Source organism: Rhincodon typus, chromosome 13 (genome assembly GCF_021869965.1).
Source record: "Rhincodon typus isolate 14 chromosome 13, sRhiTyp1.1, whole genome shotgun sequence".
Taxonomy (NCBI): domain Eukaryota; kingdom Metazoa; phylum Chordata; class Chondrichthyes; order Orectolobiformes; family Rhincodontidae; genus Rhincodon; species Rhincodon typus.
Genome location: NC_063344.1, coordinates 63,589,284 through 63,604,162, shown reverse-complemented (window position 1 = coordinate 63,604,162; position 14,879 = coordinate 63,589,284). Strand labels below are relative to the sequence as shown.

General features: G+C 41.2%; 1 protein-coding gene across 1 annotated transcript in view; it reads left to right on the top strand.

The window, feature by feature from the left end:
- kif1aa (kinesin family member 1Aa) overlaps positions 1-14,879 on the top strand; it is a 269,784-nt gene that overhangs the window by 158,665 nt on the left and 96,240 nt on the right. Inside the window, exons 18-23 of the mRNA XM_048604503.1 lie at positions 3,603-3,709; positions 4,698-4,781; positions 6,728-6,908; positions 8,505-8,577; positions 9,924-10,017; positions 12,061-12,209. Coding sequence (XP_048460460.1) covers positions 3,603-3,709; positions 4,698-4,781; positions 6,728-6,908; positions 8,505-8,577; positions 9,924-10,017; positions 12,061-12,209 — 688 coding nt within the window. The remainder of the gene's footprint in view (positions 1-3,602; positions 3,710-4,697; positions 4,782-6,727; positions 6,909-8,504; positions 8,578-9,923; positions 10,018-12,060; positions 12,210-14,879) is intronic.

Here is a 14,879-nt window from a genome sequence, read left to right as displayed (position 1 = left end):
GAGTCGTCTTCTTCGACCTTTTTCCGTGTTGTAATTTCAGTGTTATGGAAAACAGATTTTGTATTACCTCTGGTTCATTTCTAATTTTCTTGCTGGAGATTATGTCAGCTGCTTACTTGCCAATGTTTCTGAGCTTCGTTCCCATAGAAGCCGAAGGGACCAGGAAACAGCAACCACAGTGAATTTCACATGATCTCTTCTGTGCCTGCAGAAGCAATAACCTGCAGTATATTATGAAGCAATTGAAATGCTCAGTACTCAGCAATGTTTTGCAAACAGGGCTCCAGTACTGATGACTCAATTTATAAAAACAGATAGCTGACACCAAGTCTTAATGTGTTTGGATCATTGCCAGTGTCGTTGAGAGTGTTTATCTTGGTCTAGAGATCTTGCTAATCATTTAGTAACGTACCTGAAGAAGAATCAACAAATGCTGCCCCATAATTAATTTCAGGTGCTGCACAAGTCTACCTTATATGTTTCTATAAACCTGTAAGAATAATGTAATACCATATTGCATCCCATCTGAAGTTTAAAACATCAAGCTCATTTATTTTACAAAAGCTAACCAAGTATATAAATAACAGTCTATAAATATGATTAAGTCTGTACAGTTGGCTCTCTTCCACCTTACTCCAAGTGCACACAATAATATTGCAATAACTCTTTGTAAATTGCTTCTGAATAACCCAGTGTTTATTTTCCTAGTCTGACAGTTTCATCCAAATTGCTTCTTGGAAATTGAAGCTGATATTTCATTTTTTTCAGTTGTTTCAACCACATGGTCCCTCCTCTGAGGTTTTCAAACAGATTTTGTTTTATTTGAATAGAATAGCTCCTTTCTATATCTTGGAAAATAGTTAGCAGACGTTTTTGGATTTTAAAATCTGGCCACACGGATTTAAACAGGATCTTCAGTCATATACAAACTGAATTTTAGGTTTGAATTTCTCCTCTCTTCAATCATGTAATCAAAATTGTTTTGGATATGCTTTGGTTTAGTTCAACTGTACCTTCACCCTCCATTATTCTGATTATTTGCATTTATATAGTTCCCTATGCTTTCTCAAAACTCTTCATATAAAATGACTTACTTTTTTCCACAGTCACCATTTTGCAAAAGTAATATCGAGGGTCGCCAACACTGAATGTATTCCCACCTCTAATATTTTTATGATTAATAAACAGAAATGCTCAAATTAACAAACAGACACAATATCTTTTAATGACAGTCTATTTTTCAAGTTTTCTGCATCATGGCAATTAATCTTTAATTCTTGAAGACTATAGGATATTGTCGTGTGGCCTGTAACCCTAATGCCATCCATGAGTAGCAAATTAATCTGTTATTTTTGATGCTGGTGAAGTGATAATTGATGGTAAGGAAAACCAAACATCCTTGCAATTTGAGCATAAGCCACAGCGACAGACAAGTGTTACTCCCTCTATTATGGCATCCTTGCTGCAGTATTGCTGGACCATGAAGTAGGTATTAGAAATGAGCAGCCTTGGGAAGGGGCCTTGGTCTCATGTTTGGAAAATCACAGAACTACCTTCCATTACATCATTTTTTTTCATTAACTACTCACCATTTTTCATTGAACTTACTAGTTTTAAATCAGAAGGAAGAACGGAGGCAATGGGATTAATTTCAGCAAGCGCTCTAAATGATGCCCCACCTTTGATTGAAAACTGGAAGAAACAATGTTAATGGCTGCTGACAGTATTTCTTTGAGGTTGTGACCAAAGTTTGTGTGGGTTGGACAAAACCTGCAGAGAAGCAATCCCATAATATTAGATGTTTGGTTTGTATTTCGCCACTGCTCAAATGTAGAATCCAATCAGCCAAATGAAATATTGCCTCAATGTAATTATTGATAGGTACAGTGCTTACAGTAGCAAATAGCAAGAACTGCCGATGCTGGAGTCTGAGATAACACAGTGTGGAGCTGGAGGAACACAGCAGGCCAGGCAGCATCAGAGGAGCAGGAAAGTTGACGTTTCGGGTTGGGACCCTTCTTCAGGACTGGGGAGAGGGAAGACAGCTGAGAAGTAAATAGAGGGAGGAGGGGTGGGGCTGGGGGAAGGTAGGTGGGATGGTGAGAGCTGGATGCAGGTAGGGAGTGGGGGGGATTGGTCAGTGGAATGGGTGGGGTGGATAGGTGGGAGAGAAGATGGACAAGTTGTGTCAGGTCAAGGAGGTGGGGATGAGAGGGAGGGTTCGACATGGGATGACGCTGGGGGTGAGGAGATTTTGAAACTGGTGAATTCTATGTTGAGGCCAACGGGCTGTAGGTTCCCGAGGCGGAATATGAGGTGTTTTCCTCCGGTTTGCGTGTCGTCTCGTTATGACATTGGAGATGGCCCAGGATGGACATGTCACCAAGGGAGTGGGAGGGGGAATTAAAATGGTTGGCAAGTGGAAGGTTTTGTTAATTATAGTGTACAGAGCGCAGATGCTCCGTAAATCGGTCACCGAACCTGCACTTGGTCTCACCGATGTAGTGGAGACTACATCAGGAGCAACAGATACAGTCGACCAGGTTGGAGGATGTACAGGTGAACACCAATTGGATATGGAAAGATTGTTTTGGGCCTTGAATGGAGGTGAGGGGGGAGGTGTAGGGGCAGGTGTAGCACTTCCTGCGGTTGCAGGGAAAGGTGCCGGGTGTGGTGGGGTTAGAGGGGAGTGTGGAGCGGACGAGAATGTCGTGGAGTGAGCGGTCCCTACAAAAAGCAGATGGGGTGGGGAGGGAAATATCTCTTTGGTCATGGGGTCAGATTGTAGGTGGCAGCAGTGGCGGATGATGGTACACTGAATGCGGAATTGGTGGGGTGATATGTGAGGAAAAGGGGGACTCTGTCCTTATTTTTGTTGGGGGGAGGGGATGTGAGGGCAGAAGTGCAGGAAACAAAGAGATGTGGTCGAGGGCATTGTGGATGGGGGAGGTTGCAGTCCTTGAAATAGGAGGACATCTGGGATGTGCGGGAGTGGAACCCTCCATCCTCAGAGCAGACATGGCCGAGGCGGTGAAACTGGGAGTAAGAGATCACATTCTTGCAGGAAGGATGGGTGACAGGAGGTATAGTCTAGGTAGCTGTGGGGGTCAGTGGGTTTGAAATAGATGTCGGTGCTGAGACAGTTACTGGAGATGGAGATGGAGAGGCTCCAGAGGGGGAGAGAGGTATCGAAGATGGTCCAGGTGAATTTGAGGTTGGGGTGAAAGGCGTTGGTAAAGTTAATGAACTGTTCAAGCTCCTTGTGGGAGCACAAGGCAGCATGATAGACTCATCAATGTAGCGGAGGAAGAGATGAGCAATGGTGCAAATGTAACAGCAGAAGGGGAACTGTTCCACATATCCTACAAAGCGGCAGGCATAGCTCAGACCCACACGGGTGCCCAACTACCCTTTTAATTTGTAAGAAGTGGGAGTCTCTGCTCCTGCTTCTCTGGTGCTTACAGTAAATTGATTCCATCATAATTAACTTTATAATGCAATAATGAGACAATTAAATGTGTGTAACTTGTAAACCCTATAAATGGCTTGGCCTGCATTTCAATACTTTCATAGATTTCAAACTATTTAATCTGTTTTCTCAGAGTTGGGCGTGAAGATGCGGAAAAGCGGCAGGACATTGTGCTGAGTGGACATTTCATTAAAGAGGAGCATTGCATCTTCCGCAGCGATATTAAATCTTTAGGCGAAGGTACAGCACAATGATCCTGTCTGTAGAGTCTGGTCATGGTGGTTTTGGAGTTTCATGCTAACAGAATGTCTAATTTACCCACTGTGTGACAACCACGTCAACTGCAATAACCCCAGGACATACCTGGTGTCTTGAAGTGGTTGGAACTTTTAATGGAAAGAAGCTTTAACTTAGGTTAGAAATCTTCATTTGAATCAGAGCTGTATGCTCAGGAGAATCACCACAGCATGGAATGAGGCTATTCATCCCACCATTTGTGTGCTAGCTCTTTGAAGAAGCTATTCAATTAGTCCTACAGCTCTGCATTCCTCCTATTGTCCAACACATACTTCCCTTTCAGAAATTATCCAGTTGTCTTTTAAAAGGTACTATTTTCCTAAAGAACATTCCTGAAATGTTGGGTTTGTACAACTTACTGGCAGCTACGTGGTCACTTGTCCAATATTTTGTTTCCATATATTTTTTTAAAACTGACTTTATATTTGCAAACTGTCTTTGTGGGACTTGAACTTCTGTATTACTAACCCAAGAGTATTGTAAACCACAGTGATGGCTGGTGAGCCTAGTTGCCTTGATGGCTAACATGGGTTCTAATTAACTCCAAAGGTATGGAGTTTGATCCTTTTTCTGTCTGAGGTGGACTTGGCTACTGCCTCCTCACTGTACATATAGGCAAAAAAAAGAACTCATGAAGTACATAACCACTACGTTGCTTTTCCCAAAACTACTAGCGGTAGGTTTGTAGAAACTGTATTGTGATGCCTCTGGATACCTGGATGAACAAGGCCAATGTGTACTGCCGAATGATTGATTCCTCCTCAGGGGAACTCTTGCAAAAAGTTCTGCAGAGACAGCAAGGAGACCCCTGGAAAGGTCTGACAGCAAAAGCATGGATCAGGGTGGTCTGTAATACGGTTTAATCACTGCCGATTAGCAGCTCAGTTGTAGTGTTCTGAAACCACTTGACCATTTTTCTTTTGTATTGTAGTGATTGTCATCCTTGAACCATGTGAGGGAGCAGACACATATGTCAATGGAAAGAAAGTGACTGAACCAACTGTACTTCGGTCAGGTGTGTACTTGGCATGCATCTCATGTACAGGCTCGGGTTTCAATTGTACACTTATGTATATCTCTGTATTTCATCTTGCCCTGATGTTAACATTATCAGCTTCTCCTTTTACAAGTGACCAAAAGCCTTAATTACTCATCAAGGGATTTAAATTCAAAGGGAACATATAGATCATTTGAAATCTATAGCGAGTGGTAATTTTCACACCTATGTCGCTATGTCACCTGTCAGCAAGTAATAAGATTCTACCTCTGAAATTCTAAAATAAGTCTCAACCTCTAGGGCAAAGAAAATCAGCTAGCCTGCTATTACAAGGTTTCCTAAAATACAAACAAAGTACTCTAGACGCTGAACTCTGAAATAAGCAGAATGTGCTGGAGAAACTCAGCAGGCCTGGCAGCATCTGTAGAGAGAAAAACAGAATTAATGTTTCGAATCTAGTGTTCTGATAAAGGGTCACTGGATTTGAAACATTACTCTGTTTCTGTCTCTACAGATGCTGCCCGACCTGCTGAGTTTTCTTCAGCATCCACTGCTTTTGTTTAAGGTTTCCTGAAGTGTGTAGTGTGTGCATGCATTTTGAGGCTGTACGGAAGGAGGATCAGTGACAAACCTCTTTTACGAACACTCTTGAAGAACGCCGTTAATGAAAGAAGAGTGGAATTCTGGTCATGCGGCACCTTCTCGCATCATCATGAAATTTCAAAGCACATCACAAACCATGAGCTGAAGTGTAATAACTCTTGCTGTGCAGGCAAAACTCTGCCATCAATGTCATTGATCAGATTAAACCATGTTAGTTCGAGAACGACTATAGACTGGCACACTGGAGAACTCCCTGTTCTTTCTCAAACTAAAACAGAAATTGCTGGCGGTATTCGGCAGGTCTGGCAGCATCTGTAGGGAGAAAGCACAGTTACTGTTTTGGGTCTGATGGCTCTTCTTCATCCCTGTTCTTCATCATGGATTCATTTACGTCCATCTGAAGAGACAGACAGGTTTCTGTTTTAACGTCCCATCTGCATTCACAGCGTCTCCAACAATGCAATGCATGCTCGGTGCCTCATTGAGGTGTCAGCTTGGATTGTCCTGGAATGAAGACTAAACCAATAACTTTCTGATTCAGAGACAAGAGTGCATTGGATCTGAACTGGTTTAAGAGGCAGTTCCTTTGCAAGAGTTGTTCCAGAATCTAAATGGTATTCTGAAATGGCAGAAGCATTGCTATAACCTTGCAGCTCATTCCTATCAATACAAACACATGGCAGTGGAAATATCAATATGAAGATGAGCTAAACTTGCATGTAACTCTTTAAACCAGTATCAAGAGATTGTTGAAAGTTTTGGTGTATAACAACACTTCACTCATCATAACACAACATCATTCACTGTAAATATTCCTATAATATTTGCAGGTTAAAAGACCAATTGGTCCATCCAAACTCATCCATCCAGAGAGATCCTGAAGTCCCTCCATATCACCATTCACTTGTTTTCTATAGAGTACCAAGATCTTCACTTGCTGTGTAGATGTAATTTGTCTCTCATCTTGCTCCAAAGTCTTGGCGCAGAGGTAGCATGTTGACCTGTCAATTGTGGATTTAAGTCCAGTTCCAGAGACCTGGATGATGCTCCAGTGCAGTATTAAAAGACTGTTGCATTGTTGGAAGAATTGGCTTTCTGACAAGGTATTAAACCAAAGGTACATCTGCCCTCTCAGGTAGACATAATAGGTTTAAAGAAGAGTGGTGGAGATAGGTAAAGGTGATGGGTATAGCACTAATACTATAGTGCCTGATTTAAAGACCCCCTCACCTCCTAGCACGGCTCTTGGGGAGGACAATGTAAAATTCCACCCTGTATTTCTAATAAACTGACTGCTCAACTTACGTTCCAAATACAGAATTCCAAATAGAGACAATTTTTCCATTTCTTTTCATTAAAAGGAAACCGTATCATTATGGGGAAGAGCCATGTCTTCCGTTTCAACCACCCTGAGCAGGCCCGTCAAGAGCGTGACAAGACACCCTGTGCAGAGACACCAGTGGAGCCTGTGGACTGGGCCTTTGCTCAGCGGGAATTGTTGGAGAAGCAGGGCATTGACATGAAACAAGAGATGGAGCAGAGGTAAAAGAACGAATACTACAAGGATTTGGGGTCAGTTGAGAATAGTAAATGGAAGATTGTCGGTGAATTATTTGGGTTAAAGCTAAACAACCTATTGAAAGTCATTGAGATCACTTCACCCGAGAGCAATGATCAAATTTCCGCACGAGCCACCAAGTTAAATTATTGGCACCTTTTTATCACATCTTTGATCTTACAAGTTTTGGAAGCAAGAAACAACACAGTGGCTTTATTCTGTGATAATGTACTTCCAATTGCTTAGGAGCACATTAGGTATTTAAGCCTTAGGTTTGGTGGGTACCTGTCTTGGTGGGTACCTGTAAAACTGATTGGGGAGATCAGACTATCCGCCCAATGAAATAAACAATTTGAGGGGGAGTTTTGCAGAAGTAGGTGGTTGCAGTGTTGTGAGATGCATTATTGATTTTTTAACTTGGGCTATCACTTTTCGATAACAAACTTCTCACAGCACTCTTAATGTTCAGTATGTTTGTCACTTCATGGTTTTAGGAATGATTGATTGCAAATCTGTAATATACACAGTCTTCCAAAAAAGGCAAGAGACAAGAGTAACAGAGTTAAGCCCAGAAACTGCTCACCTCCCACTTCACAAGCCAACATTAGACATGGCCAGGTCAACTGACTCATAGCCAGCTGCAGAATGACAGTCATTTTTCTATTCTTTTCAAAGGAACATAGAACATAGAATGGTACAGCACAGTACAGACCCTTCAGCCCACTATGTTTTGCTGACCTATTATCCTACTCTAAGGTCAGACAGGTCAGGCAGTCCCCGGTGAGGCACTGTAACACAAAATCAAACGTCAATGGAAACTTACAGCAAATACTTATCACAACGAAAGTAATAATGAAGGGTGACAATGCATCCCAACCCTGCCAGTCCGTCTGTTCTAACTAAACAGCACACAGCACACCTTTACACCAATTTGGTATTTCGATATCGGTCAGTCAACACTTGTGGCATCTCTGAATAAGACTATTCATTTAGATCCAGTTTGATTCACTCTGTTTCCAATGCTTATCCACTAATCTATGGTAAACAAATAAGTCAAATTCTGTTTCCAATATGTTAGACTACAGGAGGATTGTCACATTTAGGATCACAATTGTGATGTCTTTCAATTCATGTTCCTGTGAAAATATCGTATTGCCTTGAAAATTGATGATCCCAGTTGTCCATTGTGCACGGACAATGCAGAAGATGTCAGTCTGTGAGCTCTGCTGTGCCTCACCTGGGAGTGATGCCTGGGACAGTGTAGAGGCAGATTACTTTGCATCTAACCCATATTCATGCGTGACCTGGGAGTATTTGATAGATAGAGTAAAGCTCCTTCAACACTACATCTAACTTGTGATGGCCTGTTCAGAGATGGCTAACCCCTGACATCCTTAACTTGGAACTGTTTGATCATATAGCGTTGAATGACCTTTACCATATGAGACACACAACCGGATTCTCTAAGGTTAATTCCTAAGGTTGACTGTACCCTCAGTTTGAATGATTTGCAGTGATCTGGGTTGGCTTTTCTGAATCAATTTGAGAACGATGCTTTCTTTTTTGGAATTGCTTCTTAGGCTTCAGGAACTAGAGACACAATATCGGAGAGAAAAGGAGGAAGCTGATTTACTTTTGGAGCAGCAGAGATTGGTATGTGACAGAACAATTTCTCGAATTTTACTTAGGTAACAGAAAGGTTTGCAGTTACCAGCTATTTCTTTGCATCAGCTCATTGCTTCCACCCATAAATGCAGCAAGTGGGTGCTGAGTTAAAACTTAGTGGGTTAATCAGTGTCAGTTAGGAAGAGGACTCGGTCATTGGGCCCAACAAACCAATGTATTCCATTTATCTGTCAGACCACCTACCAGTCCATCTGTCCTTACAGTTATTGTATATATGGTCCATTACAATGCGGTTTCCATAATAATCTCAAGATCATAAGCATTCGCCAAAACTCCAGTTGAAAGAAGCTCTCCACCTGAACCAAAGAAACAGCCAAAGTTCAAACAATCACAGATAATGATCAAAAGTTGGTAAAGAGGGATAAAAGGAAAAGTTTGCAACAACTGCATTCTTTTTCCTGATGCATTCTGGATTCAGAGCTTGTTTGACTGAAAGTTAATTTCAAGCTCCATTCCACATGTGATTCTTTAAATTTTGGTCCATCTCGGATTCCAGCATGGAATTTCACCTGATCTGTCTCTGTAGAGCAATGATTTGAATTCAAGAAAATGTTAATTCGAGGATAGTTATTGTACAGCCCTTTCCCCATTCACTCTTATTGTATGGAATTCCAATGAACTAAATCATTTCTTGTTTACTCTCATTGTTATGAATTTCGTTGAATAAATCCCTTTCCTATTCACTCCCATTTTATAGAATTAGAATGGCCTAAACCTCTTCCCGTTCAATCCTATTTTATAGAAATGAATGGCCAGATCTCCTTTTAGTTATCTCCTATTGTATAGAAAAGTAATGAAGCAAGCATATTTTCAGTCATTCCCATTGCTCAGAATTTCAAAGGATCAATTTGGCTTCCAATTCATTCCTTTGGTGCAGAGTTCTATTGAATAAAGCCTTTTCACATTTTTACTCATTGTGTATAATTCCCCTTCCTACTCATTCCAGTTGCAGAAAACCTCAATTGTTCCTCTTTAGCTGTCTTAGGCTAGCACTTTGAAAAGTATATAATGTGGAACTTTAATTAGAGCGAACTTTAATTAGCCTACAAGCTTCCCTTCATAGCTCTAAAATCCTGGGACTGTTCAACGGATGCTTATTGATTCAATACCTTAGACTTCAGGGAATGCAGCATTTGCCATGCCTGGTCCTTGTGGCATTGGCAAGTCTTCAGAAAATGTTTACATACCTCATTGCATCCAGATAATGGCAGCAGTGTTAGTGCACAGATGATATTTACTGGACAGATGCATTTGCCTTTAGATGATCAGCCATGTTTCCTTTTTAACAACTTATTTTAACCTGCTCCTTCCAGGACTACGAAAGCAGGCTTGAGGCCTTACAAAGGCAGATGGATTCCTGTTTTTACCCAGACAATGCACAGGAAGATGAAGAACCAGAGGAGGAAGGTGAGAGATAAAGTGTTCTCCAGTTTTAATGTTGATCCTTCTCTGACTTGGGTCCGTGATCAGTGCAGCTCATGGAGTGGAGCGGTACTCGGGGCTTTGCTAGAAACTATACATGATGTTTTAATCACTTGTAGAAAGGCCTGGGTGGCTCTGTGTGACTCTGCAACTATGATCTGAGCACACAAACTGAGTAATCGATCTCAGCTATGCCCCAATTTAAATTCAGAATCACAGAAGTGGTACAGAGAAAAAAGAGGCCATTTGGTCCATCATGCCAGCACTGACTTATTAAATGAACATCATTAACTAGTGCCAATCTATGCTTATTTTTCACATTATCTTTATACAAATATATTATTCGATGCCCTCTTGGAAACCTCATTTGAACCTGCCTCTACCACGCTTCCAGACAGTCCATTCCATACCCTAACTACTCAATGAAAATGTTTTTCCTCACTTTACGCTTGCTTCTTTTGCAAATAACTTTATATCTATGGTGTCTTGTCTTTGTGCCTTTTATGAGTAGGATCAACTTCTCCCTATATACTCTATCCAGCTTACTCATAATTTTGAAAACCTTGAGCATTTCCTCTTAGCCTTCTTTTCTCCAAGGGGAACAGTCTCAACTACTTCAATCTATCCTCATCTCTTGGAAACATTCTTGTAAATTGCTTCTACACTACATCATTTTTATCATGTGGTACTGCTAACTGTACATAAGACTCCAGCTAAGGTGGAACAAAAATGTGATACAAGTTCAACATCACTTCCTTGCTCTTGTACTATTAATAAATCCAAGGATGTTGTATGTTTCACATAGTGCTCTCTCAACCTGGCCTGTCACTTTCAGTAATCTGTACACATATCCACCCAGCTTTCTGTGCTTCTACACTCCCTTCAGAATTGTACCACCTATCTTATATTGTCTTTCAATGTTTATCCTCCCATGTATTCGTGCATTGCCTCACACTTCTCTGCATTGAAACACATCTGCCAACTATCTGCCCATTTCTCTTGTTTCTCAATGTCCTCTTGGAGTTCTACACTGTCCTCCTCACAATTTTCAATGCTTCCAAGATTTGTGTCAACTGCAAAGTTAGAAATTGACCCCTACACATTAAGATCCAGATCATTAATATGTATTAAGAAAATTGCAAGCCGTTTCTACAGGGAAGAAGTCACCTGCAGGCTTCTTGTAAACCTCCTGCAGCTGTAAATATTTTGGCAGGATGTTGACCAATAAGATATGGCAAAACGAAGAACAGGATAGAATTTAATATTTCAATCAGTGACAACCACAAACAACCAATGCATGGTCCTTAAAGAAGTGACAACAATGTAGACCAATAGAGTATATTTACAAACTTTCAGAAGGTTGATCTTTCTGCAGTTTTTTTAAGGTTCTGTAACTCATGTTCCCATCACTGGTAATTGGTTCTCTAGCAAAATTGTGGTTTTTCCATCAAAAACAGATGATTATGATTAAGTGTGATGGTGTTGTATACTGTGCTTTTATTGTGTGGGACACTGTCCTTTCACTAAACACCTAAAGAACTGCAGATGCTGGACATCTGAAACAAAATCAGAAATTGCGAGAAAATCTCAGCAGGTCTGACAGCATCTGCAAAGAGAAATCACAGTTAATGTTATGGGTCCAGTTCTGAAGAAGCGTCACTGGACCCAAAACATTAATTCTGATTTTTCTCCGCAGCTGCTCCCAGACCTGCTGAGGTTTTCGAGCAATTTCTGTTTTTGGTACTGTCCTTTCATACTCTAGGACAAACTGGGCATTTAAGGAGCAGAAATAATGTCATTTAATGACCACTCCAATTCAGAAAGTTCATAACCCTGCTTACAATTTCACACTCTACGCCTCACTCAGTGTGAAATATGGATAGGTATTATAGGTATGGGAACTCTGGAGGATTAGTGATTAGGGCCCATGGTTTGTGTAGGAAGGCTTGTATTTAGAGTGATGGTTGTCAGGTTTGATTCTTCAATCTTTTGTTCTGATCTGTTTTCCATTGTTATCTTTCTACATAGTGCAATGGACAGAGCGGGAGTTTGAATTGGCACTATGGGCATTCCGTAAGTGGAGATGCTACCAGTTTACCTCCTTACGTGATCTGCTCTGGGGAAATGCCATCTTTCTGAAAGAGGCCAACGCTATCAGCGTGGAATTGAAGAAAAAGGTATTTGGCAATTTTTCTGGGAATAACATCAGACATTGAGGGGAGGAAATAAGCACAATACCGATTACTAGAGACAAGGGAAACTAATGGAGCTAAAGGCCAAGATATTCCCTGGACCTGATGGGTTGCATCTTATGGTTTGTTAGAGTTTATTGTAAAGGATGAATTAGGAAAGCATTTAGAAATACTTAACACAATCAAACAAAGTCAGCATGGCTGCATAAAAGGGAAATTATCCCTAACAAATTTATCACAGTTCTTTGAGGAGGTAATAAGCAGAGTGGAGAAAGAGGAAGCCACTAGATGTAATGTATTTGGATTTCAAAATGGCCTATGGTAATGTACCATACATAGGCTACTTAGTAGAGGATTGTCTAACTCATAGAACATAGAGAGTTAGGTAAACTTACAGGAATCTGGACGGGGACACAATTATTTGTGACTTATACGAATGAATTGGATGGCAGAAGTGAATGTACTATTGCCAGCTTGTGGATGACAAAAAAAAGTGGGAAGGCAAGTGATGAGGACGACACAAATAGGGGAGGCAATGACCTAGTGGTATTATCGCTGGACTGTTAATCCAGAGACCCCAGATAACATGCTGAGGACCTGGAATCGAATCCCGCCACGGCGGATGGTGAAATTTGAATTCAGTAAAATATCTGGAATTAAGAATCTGGTGATGACCATGAATACATTGTTGATTGTTAGAAAAACCCACCTGGTTCACTAATGTCCAATGGGGAAGGAAACTGCCATCCTTACCTGGTCTGGCCTACATGTGACTCCAGACCCACAGCAATGTGGTTGACTCTGAACTCCCTCTGGGCAATTAGGGATAGACAATAAATGTTGCCTAGCCAGCGACACCCTCATCCCATTAATGAATAAAGGAAAAAAAAAAGTCTACATGGGAACATAGAACAGGTTAAGTGAGTGTGCATAAACTTGACAGATGGAATATGATGTGGGAAACTGTGAGGTCCTGCACTTTGACAAAACGAATAGAGGAGCTGGATGGAGGAAGGCTGCAGCGAAGAGGGATTTCTGGGTCCTTGTCCATGAATCATAAAAAGGCAGCATCCAAGTTCAGTGTGTAATGGGGAAAGCAAATGGGATGTTGGCCTTTTTCTTCAACAGTAATAGAGTATAAAAGTAGGCAAATTTTGCTAAAACTATACAAGGCACTTAGTCAAACCACATCTGGAATACTGTGAGTAATTCTGATCCCCTTATCTCAGGAAAGATAGACTGGCATTGGAGGCAGCCCAGAGAATGTTCACGTTGATTCCTGTTACAGAAGGAGTTTCTTAGGAGGAGAGGTTAATTAGGTTGTGCCTGCACTCGTTGGGATCAGGAGTGTGAGAGGTGACCTTATTAAAATATATTTATATAAGACTCTTTGAGGGCTCACTGAGAAGTTGTTATCCCTGTCAGAGGTTAGTCGATCGGTGAAATTCTTAACCAGAGATGATTGTCAAGGCTGGGCCATGAAGTATATTCCAGGCAGAGATAGACAGATTTTAAATCAGTAAGGAAATTGAGAGTCATGAGGAAAGTAGGAAAATGGAGTGGAGAATTATCAGATCAGCTCCAATCTTATTGAATAGTGGAACAGACTCGATGGGCTGAATGTTCCTATGTCTTATCGTGCCTTCTGTTAGACTGCTGTGTGGTTATTGGTGTCATGACTCGATTCAGAAGAGCACATTGATAATCCAGCATAACTACTCCACAAATGGGCAGCATGGTGGCTCAGTGGTTAGCACTGCTGCCTCACAGTGCTAGGGACCTGGGTTCAATTCCACCCTTGGGTGACTGGCTGTGTGGAGTTTGCATGTTCTCCCCATGTCTGTGTGGTTTTCCTCCAGGTGCTCTGGTTTCCTCCCACAGTCCAAAGATATGCAGGCTGGGTGGATTGGCCATGCTAAATTGCCTGTACTGTCCAGGGATGTGTAGATTAGGTGGGTTATGTCTGGGTGGGATGCTCTGAGAGTTGGTGTGGACTTGTTGGGCCAAAGAGCCTGTTTCCACACTGTAGGGATTCAATTCTATTCTAAATATTTAATTACTTAATTAAACCACCAAGATGATCAAAATGTATGATAGAATATATCCAGGATAAAAATAAATCACATCAGTTTCGTGGTTAACAGGAAAGTAACTACTTATTGTGAAAAACAAACTTATTAACACATGACAACAAAAATGGATTTCTCATTATTATGCAACTTTGGTTTTAAGTGGAATCCTTTTAAAACCCCCAAAACGCACACATTAATTCACAAATAAGACAGACAAACACACAGTTTAACACAAAAAAAGTGGTTAGAAAACATAGAAAGGAGAAAACAAATTGTAGACCAGGAGCCCAGGCCACAGGGGTGGGATGAGTTGTTTCTCAGTGTTTTTTTAACTGTAAAACAGTGTAGACTGCAGAATGATAATCAATCTTCAGTTCAGTGGCTGGGTCTTTTCTTGCATTAGGACTCTTTCTTAGTATTGTGTGGGTAGGACAGAAGCTAGACTAGAAGGACACGAATAAGCAATGGTGAAAGGTAGGTGCATAGTTGTACAGTAAAAATATATTCCAAGACACGAGTGGAAGGGAAGGTATGGATCATTGTTGGTACTGAGAGAAGACTCCTCAGTAAAACTCACCATCTC